The 21,458-nt window shown below is 42.2% G+C and overlaps 1 protein-coding gene across 1 annotated transcript in view; it reads left to right on the top strand.

Moving 5' to 3' along the window:
- Positions 1-1,303: 1,303 nt before the first annotated feature.
- The window catches only part of LOC115480442, a 56,202-nt gene continuing 36,047 nt past the window's right edge, over positions 1,304-21,458 (top strand). The window contains exons 1-3 of the mRNA XM_030219121.1: positions 1,304-1,819; positions 6,560-6,744; positions 8,708-8,847. Of these exons, the coding sequence (XP_030074981.1) occupies positions 1,420-1,819; positions 6,560-6,744; positions 8,708-8,847 (725 nt within the window). The 5' untranslated portion in view covers positions 1,304-1,419. The remainder of the gene's footprint in view (positions 1,820-6,559; positions 6,745-8,707; positions 8,848-21,458) is intronic.

The raw sequence follows: 21,458 nt of genomic DNA, 5'->3' as shown, positions 1-21,458 counted from the left end.
CATCCCATCACCACAGGCCCAGTCTCCATCCCTGTCCTGTCCCTGCAGGCCCTGTCTCCGTCCCCGCCCCTTCCCCACAGGTGCTGTCCCCATCTCCACCCCATCCCCGTGGGCTCTGTTCTCATCTGCAGAAGCCTCGAACACATAATTTTATATTTAAATCTTTTTATTAAAGTATGAAAAAGAACAATATGCTATGCAACTGTTGTGTATAAATTACAAATAGAAAATAATAATAACTAGCAGCTATAATAACCCTCCCACCACCACCCCCCCCCCCCTCTACCCTTCCAACCCCAACAATAGTTAACTTCTACTTCCCCAAGGAATCGTAATCCACCCTGTTAAATTATCTAGGGGTACAAAATACAACCCGTTCTGTATGCCCTAGAGGGGAGATATTTTAAAATTTGTGGACAAATAAGAAGTCATCAACGTTCTCAGGATTCAGTCTAGCTCTCCTGTTTTCCATAGTCCTTCTTGCAATAGATGTCTTCCTAGAAGATGTGCTGGTAGCAGGATGTACAGGATCCCCCATGCAAATTTTGCTAGCTGTGGCTATTATGTTTGCTTGTTTTTCCAAAAAATAAAAATATTGTCGCCTGCATCATAAGTACATAAGTATTGCCATACTGGGAAAGACCAAAGGTCCATCGAGCCCAGCATCCTGTTTCCAACAGTGGCCAATCCAGGTCACAAATACCCGGCAAGATCCCAAAAATGTACAAAACATTTTATACTTCTTATCCCAAAAATAGTGGATATTCCCCAAGTCCATTTAATAACGATCTATGGACTTTTCCTTTAGGAAGCCGTCCAAAACCTTTTTAAAACTCCGCTAAGCTAACCACCTTTACCACATTCTCTGGCAATCAAACATAAATAACAGTCCAGTTCATTAACAGGCTTCAAAGAAGACTTTGTCCCCATCGTCACGGGTTCTGTCCCTGTCCCGTTACTGCAGATCCCCGTCCCTGTGTCATTCTCTTATTTACACCCTTTGCCTGTGTGTTGCCGAGTTAGCAGGGAGCAAAAGTGCCCTATCTGGTGCTTCACCAGAATGTGGTTCCTAGACGGCTGAGTGGAATTCTGGAAGACAGTTCTAGAAAGAACATGGCTTGAACGTAAGCAGGAAGTTTTTACGTTCAATACCCAGAGAAGAGGGAGGGGGTGTTTCGTCATATAATAAAATGAAAAGGGAATGACGTTAGAATCAAGTAATTTAAAAGCCAATGCTATATTAAGTAGTTTGGGGGTGGGGCAGGTGGTAAAAGAGTCTGTGCGTATGAGGAGAGTGCAACAGTCAAAAAGGCTTCCAGAGCCGCCGGTGAGCAGCAATATGTCAGGTGTGGGGCACCTGCCCAATAAAGTGCCAAGGCAAGGTGGTACTGTGCGCGTGAATGTGGTGTCGGCACCACAATGCTGACGAGATCACAGCCCGGCGGCCCTTGGGCTCGTGAGAGGCTGAGAGCGTCATACGCTTGTCTTTGCTCAGTCACCCCTGCTGGAGATGGAAAAAGCCTGGTAACCATGGCAACTGTCACAGCCGGGACTACATCTGCTGCTGGAGGAGATCTTGTGGGGCATGCGTGTTTATATGGCGAGGGGTATGCTGCAGTGCGAAGCAGTATGAAGACCGAGGCCGAAGCCAGCGAAGGCTTTGGTGCGTTTGAGGTAGCTGGAGATAATGTCCAGTGGGGTGAGTTTCTGGCATCCAGCGACCAAACGCCTCACGATGAAGGCCAAAGGGATGAGGACAAGGAGGGTAGCGGTGTGCAGTTACCAAGCGCGTGGGGCAGCCAGGACTGGTCCTCTGCAGGTGAGTGTGCCCTCGGCAGAAAACAAAATTGGGGGAAAAGGAGACGGGGTTTGCCCTACAGCCAAGCATATTAGTTTAATTTGGTGATTACAAAACTAGGTTAATCTTTGTAAGTTTCACCTTCAAGCTATATTGCTGCTTTTTTTTTTTTCCTGAGTGGCAGACATATTTAAAACACAGCAAGCATTGTTTTTTTCCCCCATTATCCCCCCCCCCAAAAAAAAAAAAACCCAAATATATCTGTAATTCTTTTGTGAATTTTTTGTTCTTCATAGCAGAGACTGATGAAAGTTATTAACTTTGGTATGATCTGTGTGACGTTTCATACACACCTGTAAGTAACCCATTACTGTTCAAGAGAGTACATTTCCTCAAATTATAGTTAAAAATGGACTTTTGGTGTATAACTTTTACCTGGCCAAACAGCCCTACATCATCTGGGCTGTTCTAGGTTTTGACCCTTTTTTTTTAAATTTTTTTATTTATAACCATTTAAATTTTTACAAGCGATAAAACAACTTGCTGGAAATACAGAGAAAGTAATATGTAGGAATTATTTCAGTCAGGTAATTCTATTCTCTTCCTTAGACCACTAAATAGGGAGAGTGAAACAAGATAAGGAGATCAATTAAACAGTAAACAGAAAAAAAAACCGTGGTATTAACCTGATTATCCCCAGGTATTACTGGTCTAATTCATTATTCCACATTGATCATCTGGTTGGCTTCTTCAAGGCCAATGCGGTGTATAGTCAAATCATTTCATTGAAAACATACTTATTGTCCAATATTAGTTAGAAATAATACATCTGATTACATTCTTTCTCTTTTAAAAACCAGAAATCCCATTGATTAAAGTAATCCCAGTTTTCACAGGCTCCACTCCTTTTAAAGTAATAAGGTTTTGACCTTTAAACTCCTTACTTAAAAGCATTTTGCGACTCATTATTCCACTTTTCCTGTTCTCAAAGCAGGTGGAACCAGGTGGCCAAAATTTATATCTAGTATGGTCCAAGTTGGCATAAAATTTCCAAAGTCACTGTTTTTACAACACATCTTTTCAATATATTATGTATTTCCCTCTCACATTTAGCGAAGCAATGAAACAAAAAAAACCCCTGAAATTTCTAATAAGAATACCTGCAGGATCAGTCCTTAATAAAGGGATTACTTTTATAGGAAGGGACATTCCAAGGAGTGGTGACTGTGACAAGATGTTATTATAAATCTAAGGAAATATGTAAGAAAAGTGGATGTTCGCATGTCCTTAGGAATGGTGTCCCCATAAGAACAATTTGTTTTCATTCAGTACCTCTCATGCAGTCAGCAATATCCCTTAGTACATCTGGAACATATGGGGAGGGGGGGGGGGATATTTTACAAGTGACTTGACTTTGTGGAACAACATTTTATGTGCTCATGTCGGTTCTTATAAAATTGCTTGGGAGTATACTAGCATAAAAGTAGGTATTCAGAAAACATGGCCGTCAATGTTTATGTTATATATATGTAGGAGGTAATCCACTGGGTGAATGAACACAAACTCCCACGGAAAACAAAACTATCTGATAGGGAGTGGGAAGTGGACCAATGACTCCAGTAACACAGGACTGTGGTGGTAAAGGAAACAACTTTATTCACAGACTTGACACAGTACTGTGTTTCGGCCACAGGCCTGCCTCAGGAGTCTAAAATGTGTAAACAGAAAATATATAAACAATTTTAAATATACTTGCATAAGCATAAAAAAAATAAAAAAAATAAATTTGATTATATATGTAAAATCATACAAAATAATTCTAAATATACATACAAAAACATATATATATATATATATAAAACACTTTTTGATTATACATGTAAAATCATATAAAATAATTTTAAATATATTTTTAGAAGAAACAGCATCCAGATCTGACATAAAAGATGTATTTTATAAACATCAAAATCTAACACAAAAACAAGAAACATCTTTAATATACATGCAAAAAATTGTTTTTAGAACATATATTGACACAATATATGTTATATATGTGTAAGGCATTCTGGGGACAGAGAATGGGTAAAGGGAGTAGGGTGAAATCAGAACTTATATGTGTATTTTATATAGCAGTTGTTCAACATTTTTAGTCACAATGAATCATTCGATTGACATTAAAAAAATGTTTAATCACAATTTTAATCATGATCCTGAAGACCCCCCCCCCCCTAAGAATGTGTACCTTCCTCCGAAAGCACCCCAAAGCATCCACCCCCTCCTGAAGTGCCTCAGACCCCCCCATAGGGCCTGGAGGTCTACGGTAGTGATCCCCATGCTGCTCTGGGTTCAAAATGGCACCCATAGGCTGCATTTGTGTGTTAATTGAACACGTTAATAGCTATTAATCAGCAGCACTAATATATAAAAATACTGTCAATCACAGTAAATAATTTTAATTGCTATTAAAATGTGTTAATCATGATAGTTACTTGCGATTAATCAAAGGCACTAGCAGGAGCACAGCCATCAGCCCATTTTGGAGGATCCAGAAGTAGACTGGGGGGGGCACACATTTTCTCTCTGCTCTCCCCCTCCCCCGGTGTTAAAATTCGTACCTTTCCTGGCAGGGATGCCTAAGCCTTGCCAGCCGAAGAGAGTCACTGTCTAATCCCCCTCCAGTGCTGCATGGGCAGTGCAGAAGTCGGCAGCATGCTCCAGTCATTGATACCAGCACTCCTGCACATGCTCAATTCATGTGCAAATTGAGCATAGGCAAGGAGAGCCAGCATTGGTGGCTGAAAGTATGCCACCAAGTTCCTCAGGAGAAGGGGTTTAGGCAGTGGATCTGTTCGGCTGTCGGGGCTTGGGCATTCCTGCCAGCCATTCAACCGTGCTGCAGTTTTGGAGGGTCTTGAGCCCAAAGTGGGGGGGGGGGAGCTGATCCCCCCCCCCCCAAGGCCCCGGCTGTGGCTATGCTACTGAGCACTACTATTTTATAAAATATGGTCATATGCAAAGCAAACAATAAAATTGGTAGACCAATGGTATTACATAATTTTTACATTTTAAAAATATATTTTTTAATATTTTTACATAATTTATACATGGCATTGCATAATTTATATTTCTATGTACACTATTTGTTATACTTTTATATAATCTATTTATGGTTTTCTAAAATGTATCTATTTGTAGACATTATTTGCCATTCCATATTTAATTTACGTTTTTAAATTTTATGTTGTATTAATAGTTCTGCTTTTTGTTTTTAATGTTATTTTTGTAGAATTGCTTTGACTCCTGAGGCAGGCGCCTGTTGCGCAAAAGCACAGTACCGCTTCAAGTCTATTGCATAAATGAGTACCCTTGTGTTGGGACCGAATTGGTCTACCCTCATTTTTTGTTATTTTATTGTCTGTTAGTTTGCTTGGGGGCTCCTTCTGCCTTTTGTTGACATATGCAAAATAAAAACATTTTACATTACAAACGAAACCTCTGTCATTTCTTTTCAGTATAAATAACAAATGAATGGTTTTAATTACATTAGATACCAACCCCTCTCCCACTCCCAAATCCTCCCTACCATTTCTTTCCCTGCTGCGTGGCTAGAGCATATACAGTATATTGATTCTTAGCAGCACATCTATACACACATTACTCTGTCTCACAGCAGATATAACTTTGTGCTGGCAATGTTCCAGGTGACCGTTTTATAAAGGCACATAGGGACCTTTTTACTAAGCTGCGGAAAAAAGTGGCCTGCAGCAGTGCGAGTGCGTCTTTTGGGCGTGCACCGAGCCAGTTTATACCGTGTCCTGGAAAGGGGACCTTTTTTTTTTTTAAGGAGCTGGAAAATGGACTTGTGGCAAAATAAAAACCAGCTCATGTCCATTTTCGGCCTGAGACCTTACTGCCACCCATTGACTTAGCAGTAAGGTAGGCATGCAGTGCGTGCCCACTGCTGTTTACCACTGAGTAAGTGCCATGCGGTAGAAAATATATTTTCTACTGCGTGTTTTCAGCATGCGCCAAATTCAGAATTACCGCCCGGGGCACGTGGTAGCCAGGTGGTAATACCAATTTGGCAAGCGCTGGATGTGCGTAGGCTCTTACACGCCTTTCTAAAAGGGCCCCTCAGATACATGCTGTATGTTTTTATAAAATAGGTCCAACATATGCAGTTATGTGCCATGCTATAAAATTACCCTCAAGAACATAATCTCTGGAACAGATGGATATGTATGCCTACATTTACAGTATGCAACAGGGGAGCCACTTCTCACTCCAGGCTGACCTAACCCCAGATATTCAGTGCTGTGGCATGTGTGGCTCTTTAATATCTGGGTATGTGCGCTGACCCGGATAGTTATACCGGTTTCTGGTTAACTGGGTGCATAAAGTTAGGACAGTTGTTTTACTATCATAACTTTATGCACTTACTTAGCTGGTTAGAGGACTAAATATCACTGTTAACTGGCTAAGTTGCTGCTCTGTCCTAACTCTGCCCCCAGCGCGCCCCTAACCATGCCCTGTTAAACCCTTTTAAATATCGACGCCCCCCAATATTTTTACAACTAGTGCGTGTTTTATTTCAATAAATCGAGGCACAAGGAGACAGAGTTGCATAGGTGGATGCTGGTAGGACCAGTCCTAAGGAGCTTCCATGACTCATTTCCCCCCACGGTTTGTTGCATAGCCTAGTTCTAATGTAGCCTTTCCTTCTAAAAGCCAAGTACACAGATGCCTTATATCTTTTGACAGACAGCTGGCGACCATTTTCTGATGAAGAGGATGGCACTAATAATGGACCCTCTTTGATGGGTGGCTGCAGAGATCCTTTCCACTGCGGACAAGGAAGACACATGTCACAAGGGAAAGGCCCATGGTGGTTGGACAGCATCAGCAAGGATGAGCAGCTGGAGGCGTCGGAAAGTGTCAGCAGCCATGTATGTTTAATACACCTTCGCAGACTTTTGATGTCCACAGCTTTGGAGAAATGGCCCTTCATGCCGTGGAGTGGCTTTGTATGACACTAGGATCGCTAGCATAGCATTTAGACTGTTGTATAACAAACATTTTCTTCAGTGTGCACATAACAGCCATTGTACAGGCAGGAGATAGTGCAGACCCTTCAGGTGAGGATAATGCACATGATGCAGCAGTAGGCCTCGGTGAACCTGTTCTTGGACCCACTGAGCAAGAGACAGAACACAGACAGTAATGACAAAATTAAGAGGACTAGACACAGATAAATGGGCCTCTGAAGATAAAATGGAGATAACGTACAGCTGTTTTTATGCCACAAACCACAAAGAAAGCACACCATCTAAAGAGTGCTACTAGTGAGATTAGAAAGAACTTCCAAGCAGGGGTGGACTGACTATATGGGCAACTGGGCAATGCCTGAGGCCCAATTCCTCTCCCTCCCCACCCGTACACTACAGCCCCCCAAGCTACTTTGAAGGGCCCTGGTGGTCTAGTGGCCTCTTCAGGGGCAGGAAAGACCCCCATTTTTTTGTTCCCGCTGTGCTTTTCTGTCCAACATCGCCATGGCTTCAAAATAGCTGCCAAGACTTTCTATGGCCGTCTTGTGAGTCTGACACAGGAAGTCTAGGCAGCCACTAGGAAGAAGCAGCAGTGCTGGGTAGAGCAGCTGTGGCGGACAGGAAAGAGTGGGGTTCTTTCCTGCCCCCCTGAAGAGGCCACTAGATCACCAGGGCTCTTCAAAGTAGGCCCTGGGGGCTGTAGTGTGCAAGGGTGGTGCTGGAAACAAAGGTGGGAGGTGGAAGCAGCAGCCTGGGGGCCCAGGTCACTGTCTGTCTGCCCCTGCTTCCAAGTGCACCTTACAATACAATATAACTTTTATATACCACAATCCCCCAGAAATACCAGTTATATGCGGTTTACAGAAAAAAAGAAGCTAAGTAATCCTAGGAGATACAATAAAAACATTAATTAAAAATAGTTACAAAATAAAAACTCTATAAAGAAAAAAAAATAGTTTCTTCCAAAATTTCATTTAATTGATTTCATTCCATATATCCAAAGGCAGGGAGTTCCTTCTTCAGTGTGCAACTAAATAAGGCATTGAAGAAAACTTTTTTTTTTTTTTTTACATTTCACACCCCTCACAGAAGGAAAATTCAGGAGAAAAGATTTACTTTGACAAGTGTTATTATTAACAGGAGCAAATTTCAATAATTCTACTAGGTAGCCTGGACAAAACTCATGAAAAACTCTAAAATCAAAAGTATATAATTTAAAAATAATTCTAACCTCTCCAGGTAACCAGTATAATCTAGACAGCAGTGGTTCAGCTCTATCATATTTTCTTGTATCACAGACCAAGTGAGCCACTGTATTCTGTAGTGTTTGCAAAACTTTTCCTTGATTAACTGAGCAATCTAAGTATAAAATATTGCAGTAATCTGGTTGTCAAGATTAATGCTTGTGAAAAGTTTGAATTGGTCAAAAAACACATATTTTTGAATCCTGCAAAGAAGGAACATGTTGCCTGTACATATTACTTTGAATTCCAGAATTAGGCACTCTTTGGCACAATGAAATTTCTAAGGCAAACATTAGCAGGCAATCAGAGAATGTGGTCATTCTCACTATACCCTGGATTAAGATTGAGGGTTATTTCTGTCACAGTTCATGCCAAACTAATCCTTTTAGAGAAATTACAAGGCAGGAGATCCATCTGAACAATTTACAAGAAAAAAAATCTCCGTTATTCTTTTTACTAGTTTATTTCCTTACATTTTTGCATAAATTGTAAATTTGTTACTAGCTTTCAGGGCTATAGTCTAAATTAATCCAATGAAAAGTGACCACCTACAGCTTGTTTGCTGACCTTTATTCTTACAAATCCAAGAGGACTAACACCTTGTTTTATTTTCCCTACAGAATAACGTGGAGGGTCTGTTTCAGAAATGCTTCCCTATTCCTTCTTTCATCAGTTCCAGGCCTTACTTCACAGGAGAAGATCAGACACTTGAAAAATTGCTATCAAGTGAGGCAGGAAGCCATGAGAATCAAGAATCAAGGTAGGACATCTTGAGCCAGATTCAGTAAATGACACCCAAAGTTAGTTGCTGTTACGATCTGCACTAAGATAGTATTTTGCAAAGGTCACTTTGCGCAGAGCACCCTATACAGATTAGATTACTAGCTTACTACGCATTCCGCCCCTAATTCTGAGCAACCTGTATAGAATCTGGCAGTTAGTACATGAACACAAAATAGGTGAAAAACTTGGTCATCAGTCACTTTCTGAAGAATTTTGCTGCCAAACAGAGTATAGTTGTGATTTATTTATGACATTTATAACCCACATTTCCTTAGCGTCCCTCCAGACCGGACCAGGATTGGACTGATGGGTTGTGCTCGCCTACCAGCAGGTGGAGACTGAGAAAAAACTCTGACTCTAGAGAGCCAATAGGAGCCCTGGCCATGTGACTTTAGCCTCAGTATTTGAATAAAGCAAGCAAGCAAGAAAGAAAGAAAGACCTTCTGTGCCGTATGGAATCCTAGCAGCCACAAATTCATCGGCAAAACCGAGTACTAGAGCTCACCAGCAACTCTCACCAGGTTGCAAAGAATGTGTTTTAAGGAAACTACAAACTGCCCAAAATACTGTGGCTAGATATGTCCTGCATATGCCGCACTGAGAGGGCTACTGCACTGCTGGTACAATTACATAGGCTTCCACATAGGCTTCCCATTAATGCCAGGATTGTTTTCAAACTCTGTGCTCTCTCAGTTCAGATTTTACATGGTGCTACCCCTAATTATATGTTACCCCTTGTTACTCTGCCTTCTCACAATGCAACCTTTGGTATAAGAGACTATTTGCATCTCCATTTCCCTACCTGTAAGATAGTATATAAGTAAATCTATTCTGCTACTTTCTTACCAAGGTACTAAATGGTGGAATTCCTTGCCGAAATATATAAGAACCCAGCAGGATTACTAAGGGGGTCTTTTACAAAGGCGCGTTAGCGTTTTTAGCGCATGCTAGATGCTAGAGACATCCATAGGAATATATGGGCGTCTTTAGTGTTTAACATATGCTTATTTTTAGCGCACGCTAAAGACGCTAGCACGCGTTTGTAAAAGGACACCTTAGTTTTTACAAGTTTTTTTATATCTTTCCTTTCTAAAAAAATCCTGTTAGTCGATACTGATGCCTGTCATGGACGGTAACCTGAATATAATATTGAACATAAAGAACGCGACCTAGAAGCAAAATTTGAATCTGGAGCATCTTTAGTAACCAGCCTAAGAGCTGGAAGAAAAATATTGTCCCGCTCGGTCTAAGACTGGCCAACTCTCTTGATAATAAGGTTTCTTTATTAGCCGGAAATCTAGATACTGGAAAGTAGAATTCTCTCTTCCATAAGATCTACTGTCACCACCACCAAAAGTTTGACAACAGTGGTAGGGACTGTTGCGAGATACCACGGCAGAGCCTGAAACTGAAAAATGGTGTCCCAGAATCTGAAACCGCACAAAAACTTTGGAAAGCGTTGCAGAAAGGAATATGTAGATAAATTGCCAGCAGATCTAAGGATATTAAAAAACAGTGCCCTGCACAAAATTACCAGTATGACATATTCAAATGTCTCCCTACGAAAAAACATGGGACCTTGAGAACGCGGAAGACTACCTTGACAACAAACAAAATAGGATGCTTACAAAGCCAAAATCTTGAAGATCCAAGAACTGCCACCAAACAAAATAGGATGATTCCATAGCAAAAAACCTGAAGATCCAAGAGGCGCCAATCAACCAAATAGGATGATTACAAATCAAAAATTTTGAGGATCCAAGAGCCGCTGAAGATTGTCTCCTACCGCACTAGCAGTGCGGCAGGAAGGACAGGGAGACTCTAGAAAGACGGCTGAAAGAAGGTTGACAAACTAGAGACATAGCCATCTCAAACAATCTGCAATGATTCCGCCTCAGCTGCAGAAAGTGGAAACAGGAATCCTGAACTACAAACTCCTACAGATATCGGAGACCATGGCCGACAGAGCTACAGAAAGCGAAGTATGTAAAGGCTATTATCGAGGAAACCACAGTAAGCCAAATAAATCATCATAGAATAAAATGTCATGACCACGAATAAGGTATATAAATGTTTATTGCAAACGACTGAAGGTCCAGTAAACCGTCAGCCGCTGCAGATGTACAATATACCCCTGAGACACATATGAAATCAGAAGAAACATATCCCAAAACGCAATTCATATGAGACAGAAAAAACGTCTGTAGCTGCTGCCTCTGCAAGTAGATCACCCGAGACTCCTGCGCTTGACGGCAATTTGTAAGAAACTGAATTAAGCAAACGTAGGCACTGGTTAGTATAAATTATTTGTTTCATATACAAGTCCATAAACCACTACTAAATGGACTTGGGAAATAAATCCAGAGTTCCAGGAATAACATGTATAGAATGTTTGTACACTTGGGAAGCTTGCCAGGAGCCCTTGGCCTGGATTGACCGCTGTCGTAGACAGGAAGCTGGGCTCGATGGACCCTTGGCTTTTTCCCAGTGTGGCATTAGTTATGTACTTATTACAATATATATATTCCTATATATGTACATATTGTACAAATACAGCCACAAAAAATAATACCTGACTGAAACCATGCTTATGGGAAAAAAAAGCACATATGTAATATTTGAAAGGTATTAATCCGCAAACGAACCTTTTCCGGAGATGGGAAGGTGGTAGAACGAGAGGACATGAAATGAGATTGAAGGGGGGCAGACAAGAAAAATGTCAGGAAGTATTTTTTCACGGAGAGAGTAGTGGATGCTTGGAATGCCCTCCCGCGGGAGGTGGTGGAAATGAAAACGGTAACGGAATTCAAATATGCGTGGGATAAGCATAAAGGAATCCTGTGCCGAAGGAATGGATCCTCAGGAGCTTAGTCAAGATCGGGAGGCGGGGCTGGTGGTTGGGAGGCGGGGATAGGGCTGGGCAGACTTATACGGTCTGTGCCAGAGCCGGTGGTGGGAGGCGGGACTGGTGGTTGGGAGGCGGGGATAGTGCTGGACAGACTTGTACGGTCTGTGCCAGAGCCGGTGGTTGGGAGGCAGGGCTGGTGGTGGGGAGGTGAGGATAGTGCTGGGCAGACTTATACGGTCTGTGCCTGTGCCAGAGCCGGAGGTTGGGAGGTGGGGCAGACTTATACAGTCTGTGCCCTGAAGAGCACAGGTACAAATCAAAGTAGGGTATACACAAAAAGCAGCAAATATGAGTTATCTTGTTGGGCAGACTGGATGGACCGTGCAGGTCTTTTTCTGCCGTCATCTACTATGTTACTATGACCCCAAGGTTACGAGCTGATGAGACATGGAGAATGAGAGTGCCATCCACAGAAATAGAGAAAGGGGGGAGAGGAGAGGTACAAACATGTGGACAAAGGGGAGCCGGTTGATATTGTAAAAGAAAGAAAGGAAAAGAAATCCCTACCTGACCAGCGTCTAACAGAGAATTCCTAGGCACAGAAGAAGAGGTAGCATTGTAGTTCTTATTATTAACCTCTAAAAGAGAAAGATAAAGAGAGAGACTAATGGGCTCGCTTCCTACCTGCTGGGAGACTGAGAAAATACTGAGGCTAAGGTCACATGACCAGGGCTCCTATTGGCTCTCTAGAGTCAGAGTTTTTTCTCAGTCTCCACCTGCTGGTAGGCGAGCACAACCCATCAGTCCAATCCTGGTCCGGTCCTGAGGGACTAAAGGAAAGCTAATTAGCAGGTAAGACCTAATTTCTCCTTTCTTGCACAGTTTCGAGTTCAATGAGGCTAACAAGCAAGAGGAGTCATTACAAATATAAAATAAAATTTGTAAACCCACACGTATCAAAGGACAAGCAAGATAAAAAACCATAAATAGAAAAAGATGGAATTTCATAGACGCTTGATACAACAGCGATTTTTTGAATTTAGCAATAGGGCGGGAAGCATGCTCGCTAGGAGGCTGCGTGAGAAAAGGGTGAAAAACACAATTGTTAAAATAAAAGGAGCAAAAGATGCAATGTTTTTTAGGGATGAGGACATTAGAGAGCAATTTGTGAAATACTATACAAAATTATATACTAAAGGAAAAGAGCACCAGAAAGAGGTATTACAAGAATATTTGCAGGACTTAGAATTGCAGAGGATTACACCAGAGCAAAGGGAGGCTCTGGAAGCACCACCGATTGACTTACAAGAAGTACTGTCTGTCATAAAAGGCCTAAAGGGAGGGAAATCACCTGGTTTAGATGGGTACACGGCAAAATTTTATAAAGTTTTCCAACAGGAGTTAGGGCCGTTATTGGTGAGGATTGGGAATGCTTGCTTCGTAGAGGGCAACCCACCACTTAGTATGCGAGAAGCAGGGATCTCAGTATTGTTAAAGCCTGGCCGAGATCCAACAGTATGCGGGTCCTACAGACCAATTTCCCTCATTAATATAGATGTTAAGATCCTAGCGAAAATTATGGCTGAGAGGCTGAAGGAGATACTCCCCACCCTGATACATGAAGACCAATCAGGCTTCATAGCACGACGACAGGTAGCAGACAACATTAGACGCACCCTAAATCTCACCTGGGGGGCACAGAAAAGGGGGGACTCCCTCGCACTCCTTACGGTCGACGCTGAAAAAGCGTTTGATCGGGTTGAATGGGAGTATTTATGGGAAGTAATGCTGGAGATAGGATTGGGAAGTGTTTTTGTGGGATGGGTAAAAGGCCTATACTCCACTCCGGTGGCAAAGATCAAAGTAAATGGGGGCTGGTCAAGTCAATTTGCTATTCAAAGGGGAACTAGGCAGGGGTGCCCTTTGTCCCCACTACTATTTGCGATCTCGATAGAGCCGCTGGCCCAAAGAATTAGAGAATTAAGGGATGTTAAAGGGGTTAGGATGGGGGGGAGGGATCATAAAATAGCATTATTTGCAGATGACATCTTATTTTATGTGGGAGCACCATTGCTGACATTACCGATAATTATGAGGGAATTAGATGCATTTGGAGCATTGTCGGGATTCAAAGTAAACTTCGACAAATCTGAAATAATGGGAATAACAATATCAGAACATGAAAAAGAACAAATGGGAAGACATTTTGCATTCCGGGTAGTAACCACTAGTTTTAAATACTTGGGTATTTGGATTCCATGTGACCTAGATAGCTTATTTGTGTTGAACTATGTTCCCCTGATCAGAGAAATACGAAAGGACCTAAATAGATGGAAGATGAGCTGGCTGTCATGGTGGGGCAGGATAGCAGCCATAAAGATGAACATTCTACCTAGATTACTGTTCCTGTTCCAAACCCTACCAATCCCAGTCCCAAAGGGGGAGCTTCAAAAGATACAAACAGAGTTGGGTGGGTTTGTGTGGGGAGGGCAGCGAGCTAGACTTGCACGGAGGACATTATGGAGGGCAGTGGAGCAAGGAGGGAGAGGTATGCCAAATATTTTTTGGTATTACTGGGCAGCTCAACTGAAACAAATTAGTGTTTGGAGCAAAGTGGATCTGTCGCCTATCACAAGGTTGGAACAGATTTTTGTTCAGGGGGGGCGGCTTGATGCCCTTCTATGGGGTTCTACCCCAGAAGTTAATTATAGGAAGATGGCATTAAACCCTTTTGTTTCACACCTGCTTACGTTGTGGGGAATGCTCAAGAAAAGGTTACGGGGAACACAGCACAGATCTACTTATGCTTGGATTACCCAGGAACCTGGATTTCCAGGAGGGAGGGACGGTAGGATATTTTCCACATGGTTCCAAAAGGGCTTGATTAGATTCCGGGATTTCCTAGACAATGGTTCAATTAAAAACTTTGCCGATATAAGAAGGGAATTTGACTTGCCTGAGACGGACATGTATGCATACCTTCAAGTGAAAGATTATATTATAAAAGAGAAGGGGATGAAAGAGGGCCCAATTAAAAGTGAAAAGTTTGAAAATTTGTGGGGGGATATAGACCTGAGAGGGAAAGGGATCACCAAACTTTATGACTATATCAAGGGAAGGGATTTTGTAAAGTTGCCATTTATGTATGCATGGGAGCGAGATCTCGAGACCGAATTTACAGAAGCAGAATGGCAGAAAATATGTATGGAAGTTAAGAGAGCATCCATTTGTGTTCTTATCAAAGAAAATGCTTACAAAATATTGAGTAGATGGTATTACACGCCGGATAAAATAAAGGCAATGTTTCCCAATGCCTCAGACACATGTTGGAGGTGTGAGAAAGAGAAAGGCACCTATTTTCATATATGGTGGGAATGCTCAGTCTTGCAGGTGTTCTGGAAAGAAGTGATAAACTCATTAACTAAGATGTTGGGTACAGTGTTCCCCCGAGATCCAAAATGGTGTCTTCTAGGATGGGGAAACAGAGGGCGGAAGAAATGGCAAAACAGAATATTGCGTATGGGTCTGGCCGCTGCAAAAACAATGGTGGCACTAAAATGGAAACAAACTAGGGGACCCACAAAGACAGAATGGGTAGAGAAATTTAGATTGGTGGCAGCTATGGAAAAGTTGACAGATAGACGCAAAGGGCGCTATAATCCTAATGCAGAGGAATGGGTACGTTTGGAAAAGTTTTTACTTTCTGGTTGAAGGGAAATTTAATGAAGAGGGTGGGATAAACTAAAGAAATAGAGAAAGGGGGGGGGGAAGGGGAGGGGAGGGGGCAAGGGGGGGGGGAAAAAGAGACGTGTTGAAAAATGTTCGTATATTTATAAGTTGAATTGTTGAAGGAACCTGAGGTTCTTGAATGTTGTAAACCTGTTTGATCAATAAAAATTTTATAAATGAAAAAAAAAAAAAAAAAACCATAAATACAGAAGAGTGGAAGGGGAATTCAAAACGACAAAATTATGTTCTTAAATTCTCATGTAATTAGGCATCAGTATCGACTAACAGGATTTTTTTAGAAAGGAAAGATATAAAAAAACTTGTAAAAACTAAGGTGTCCTTTTACAAACGCGTGCTAGCGTCTTTAGCGTGCGCTAAAAATAAGCATATGTTAAACACTAAAGACGCCCATATATTCCTATGGATGTCTCTAGCATCTAGCATGCGCTAAAAACGCTAACGCGCCTTTGTAAAAGACCCCCTTAGTAATCCTGCTGGGTTCTTATATATTTCGGCAAGGAATTCCACCATTTAGTACCTTGGTAAGAAAGTAGCAGAATAGATTTACTTATATACTATCTTACAGGTAGGGAAATGGAGATGCAAATAGTCTCTTATACCAAAGGTTGCATTGTGAGAAGGCAGAGTAACAAGGGGTAACATATAATTAGGGGTAGCACCATGTAAAATCTGAACTGAGAGAGCACAGAGTTTGAAAACAATCCTGGCATTAATGGGAAGCCTATGTGGAAGCCTATGTAATTGTACCAGCAGTGCAGTAGCCCTCTCAGTGCGGCATATGCAGGACATATCTAGCCACAGTATTTTGGGCAGTTTGTAGTTTCCTTAAAACACATTCTTTGCAACCTGCATAGATTAGAATTACAGTAGTCAAATTGGGTCAAGACTAGAGATTGGAGAAGCAATCTTAACATATCAATTGAAAAGAAAGGCCTAATATGCTTCAGCTTCCAAAGTAATTTAAAAGCTTTAGGGGTCCTTTTACTAAGCTGTGGTAAAAGGAGGCCTGTGGTGGCATCGGCGCAACATTTGATGCGTGCCGAGGCCCCCTTTTACTACAGCGAGTGAAGGCTGTTGTTGTTGTTTAAAGAAATGGCTGTGTAGTAAGTGAACCACTTGCTGTGGCCATTTCTGGGGGGAGCCCTTACCTCCACCTTTTGTATTTAGTAGCACCGAGGGGCGGTAATCAAGCAGAGCTGCGCGCTACCCTGTTACCACTGGGTTAGCACAGGAGCCCTTACTGTCAAACTTTTTTTTTTTCATTGCAAACTTTTACTAACTGCCGGCAGGAAATGGCACACGCTAGGGGTGGGAACTACCGCTGGGCTCCTGTGGTAGCCCAGGGTAGTTCCAGATTAGCATGCGGCAAGCCCATTGACGCACGCCAACTCTTCAGTAAAAGAGCCCCTAAGTGACCCCGTCCTTCCTCTGCTCCTCCAGATGAAACCGACCGTGCCATGTTGCTTCAGTTAATAGCATTCTAATTTAAAAATAAGCTCGGCTCTGCACACTGGACCGTACCACTTTCAAAGCAAACCGGATCATTCAAACACACATACACACAACCCACATTAGTTCTGATTGGGTTTTTTTGGGGTTGGGGGGGAGTTCTAAGTGACGGGTGAAGGAGAAAGATTTATTCACACTTCCTTCCTACCTTTTTCGTTTTTTCTTAACCTGGGGGAGCGGGCAAGAGTAACACAGCTTTAGTGCACTATTCCGAACCCACCACAAAAGGCGAGGCGAAGAAAAAAAAACTGGAGGAAAATTGCAGGTTCTGTATTGATTGTATTTATAATTTTGCTTTTCCCTATTCCCCCCCCCTCCTTTACCTTCTTACCCTTTCCCTCCTCTCTCTGTTATATACATATTACTACTACTACAGTAGTAATATTGATATTCTTTGATCTGACAATTTGATTATTCCTTATGTTTTGCATCTCATATCCCTGTATCATTATAAATTAATAAAATTTCATGGAAAAAGAAAAAACTGGAAGCTCCCACACACCCGCACTGTGCAGGGAAGGAGAGGGGAGGCGCTTGCAGCACCGACAGGAGGAAAAAGAGCAGAACCGGCATGTGGAAAATAGAAACCACGTGCATCTGGATCACTACAGAGCTCACGCTCGAGAACGAGCAAAGGCCAAAAGGGAATGGGATGTCTTTTTATTTTCTATTCCCACCCTCAGATACTAGCTTTGGACAGGGAAAGTCACCCTCCTGCCTCTACTCATGCTCTCACTTTGTTTCATGCTGTCTTTGCTGGCTTCCTCTTCCAGCTGCTGCTGCTTAGGTAAGTAAAGCTTCTCTCCTTCTCGTTAGTTGCATAGTCTGCCGCCAGACTACGACCCCTGCCCGCACAGACACCTCCGTAGAGCCGGCGCGCCGCATGACCCAGGTAAAGCAGCAGCACCAGCCCTCTGACCGCTGCCATGACTGAAAGCCAAAGATGAAAAATAAAAAGGTGGGAAAATAAGCCAGGCTATCCAAAGAATGGAACCAAATAATTTTAATTTAAAAACAAAATTTAATAATCTTCAAACAAATAATAATATAACAATAACACATTAAAATTGACTCGACACAACGTTGTGTTTCGGCCAAATGGCCTACATCAGGAGTCTATAGACATAAACAAAACAATAAATAAATAAAGCATATAGAAATAAATATGGAACAAAAATTATACTAAAAGAGGAACATATATAAATTATCAAATAATGAAAATCTATAAATATAAAACCCAATAAAAACTATACATGTATATATACGTATATGCCAAAAAATATGTTGAACAAATATGGAAAAAAACGCGAGACACGTACCTTGAGAAAGACCGTTGCACAAGTGGACCGTCTGTCACAGTGATTTCAGCAGTTATAATAAAAGAAAGATGGAGCTACACGACACTTTAAATAGCCAAAACAGCGCGTAACTTCTAGAAGACGCTGATATCAGCTAGAAGTTACGCGCTGTTTTGGCTATTTAAAGTGTCGTGTAGCTCCATCTTTCTTTTATTATAACTGCTGAAATCACTGTGACAGACGGTCCACTTGTGCAACGGTCTTTCTCAAGGTACGTGTCTCGCGTTTTTTTCCAACACATGCGGCTCGCGCCTCTGATTCCGCAGCGATTTATCATATTTATCTTTTTTGTTTCACTTGAGCGCTGTTTTCTATTATAAATATGCAGTGCGCAGTTTTTCATTTGCAGCTAACCTTGTGTTTTTGAGCTAGTCTTGCGTTTCAGTCCCGGACTAGTGTTGCAGAAAAGTTTTAATAGGTACATCACATGACTCTTTATCTTGTATTTCAATCTCGGACCAGTGCTGTAAAAAGGATAAATAGGTAGATCATATGACTCTTTATCCTTTGGCTTTTTTCAATTAAATTGCTTGGTGTGATTCTTGTGAATGCTAATCACATTGTATTTTTCTGATGGTTTTCTTCTCTGGCTTCCACTAAAAAAATTTTTCTTTGTCTTCTACAGACCATTTTCAAGATCTCATCTGTAGATCTTTGGAATCTTTTATCTGCATTTTGAGATTCCCTTGATGTGTTTTATTTAATTTCAATTTGATAGATAAGGTTAGTTTTTTTCATTCAATTTTTACCCCCATGTATGTATATTTTGATTTGTTTTTCCCTTATAAAGTTTGTTCAACATATTTTTTGGCATATACGTATATATACATGTATAGTTTTTATTGGGTTTTATATTTATAGATTTTCATTATTTGATAATTTATATATGTTCCTCTTTTAGTATAATTTTTGTTCCATATTTATTTCTATATGATTTATTTATTGTTTTGTTTATGTCTATAGACTCCTGATGTAGGCCATTTGGCCGAAACACAACGTTGTGTCGAGTCAATTTTAATGTGTTATTGTTATATTATTATTTGTTTGAAGATTATTAAATTTTGTTTTTAAATTAAAATTATTTGGTTCCATTCTTTGGATAGCCTGGCTTATTTTCCCACCTTTTTATTTTTCGTTTCACGCCTCGTGGGATCTATTGAGTTCTCCACCTTTTGTGGATTCTCTTTAGACTGAAAGCCAAAGATGCCAGGCGGCCACCGGAGAGAGGGAAGAATAGTCAGTAAGGCCCAGAAGGATCCCCAGGAAACACATAAACCCCAAGCGGCCCGGAGGTAGAACTGCAGGAAAATGACTGTGGCTGAACGGACTGGTCGCAAGACTTGCGAGAGGGGAGGAGGCAGAGAAAGGTCACTGCACTGACTGCATGCATTGAGGCATGCCGCGCAGGGCCCCCTGAGGCGCGAGGCCCTATGCGGTCACCTCGGTCGCCTCAGCCTAAGACCGGCCCTGGGTATATGAAAGACATTGTCATGAAACTGCATAGACAGCATATTATGTATACTGGTCTTATCTATTTGGCCTACATTTCAAAGTTGGTGCGAAGGCGTACAAGGCCCACAATAGGGAGGAGGTGCCGCAAGCATAGAGAACAGAGTGAAATCACCTTCTGTAAGGAAAGAGATGCTGAAATGGTAATGGCTCTCATATGAAAAGAGCATGCAGGTACTCAAGACACTCTTTATTTATTTGGATTTTGGATCACAAGTAGCAGCAGTGGGATTTGAACCAGCCACCTCTAGATTGCAAGACCAGTGCTCTAACCACTAGGCCATTCTGCCGCTCCTCCACTCTACTCCACTCCCTTGAAATTTTCTTACCTTTTTTTGTTGTGTGCCGAAACACAGCCTGTGTCTGGTCCAGTGTCTGGTGCCTTCAATAAAGTTTCCTAAGCAACACTTCCTACATTGGCTTGTCATTGGGTCAACCTCTCACTTTATTTTTCCTAATCATTTTGTTCCCTGTCTCTGGTTCTGCTTCCCTCTCTCTGTGCTCTGAATTCTGATTCCAGGACATCCTGTCCATTCATTATTTATTTTCTCTCCTCCTTTCTTCTTCACTTTCTGCCCTATATCCATCTTTCACATTCAACTTCCATTTTTCTTCCTCCTAAAACCGGTCTAGTTTCCATCTCTTCTCTTCCCCTCAACTCCCCACCATCTCATCTCTTCTATCTCCTGTTTCGGGTCCTGTCTTCTCTGCTTGGCTGCCACCCCCCCCCCCCCCCCCACACACACACTTGCCTGCACTCCAGCATCTCTCACTCTCCTCCCTCATCCCCCCCCCCATATCTAGATCTCTCTCTCTCTTTCTGTTCTTTCTTCCACAGGTCCTGGCATCTCTGCCTGCCTCTCCCCTCCCCCTGCACTCAAGCATCTGGCTCTCCTCCCACCAACTCTCCGAGCTTGCCTTTACAGTCTTCAGTCTACACAGCTCTATACAGTCTGCAGTACTACACACACGCTGCTTCTCTCTAGCAGGGAGCCCTTCCTTTGTAGCTCCCACCTCCTCTGATGGACTTCCTGTTTCCTGCGGACGAGACGCTACAGAGGAAGGGCTCCTGGCTAGACAGAAGCAGCATGTGTGCAGACTGTAAAGACAAGCATGGAGGGCTGCCAGGAGGAGGGAGAGGGTGAGTGATGTGAGGTCGTGTGCATTCATGCACGCATGCACATGGGGGAGGATGGGTGGCAGGAGACAAAGATATCGAAAGGAGGCACTTGAGGAAAATCCACAGCTTATTTCTAGGATACTGCGCTTACTAAAGTCTCCAATGACCTATTACTGGCTAAATCCAGAGGTCAATATTCCATCCTCATTCTTCTTGATCTTTCCGCTGCTTTTGACACTGTCGATCACAGCATACTTCTCGATACCCTGTCCTCACTTGGATTCCAGGGCTCTGTCCTTTCCTGGTTCTCTTCCTACCTCTCCCTCCGCACCTTTAGTGTTCACTCTGGTGGATCCTCTTCTACTTCTATCCCTCTGCCTGTCGGCGTACCTCTGGGTTCTGTTCTTGGTCCCCTCCTCTTTTCTATCTACACTTCTTCCCTTGGTTCATTAATCTCATCCCATGGCTTTTCCTACCATCTCTATGCTGATGAC

Source organism: Microcaecilia unicolor, chromosome 11 (genome assembly GCF_901765095.1).
Source record: "Microcaecilia unicolor chromosome 11, aMicUni1.1, whole genome shotgun sequence".
In the NCBI taxonomy this organism is placed as follows: Eukaryota; Metazoa; Chordata; class Amphibia; order Gymnophiona; family Siphonopidae; genus Microcaecilia; species Microcaecilia unicolor.
Note: the sequence above shows the minus strand (reverse complement) of the source record. Positions and strands in the feature narration are given on the sequence as shown.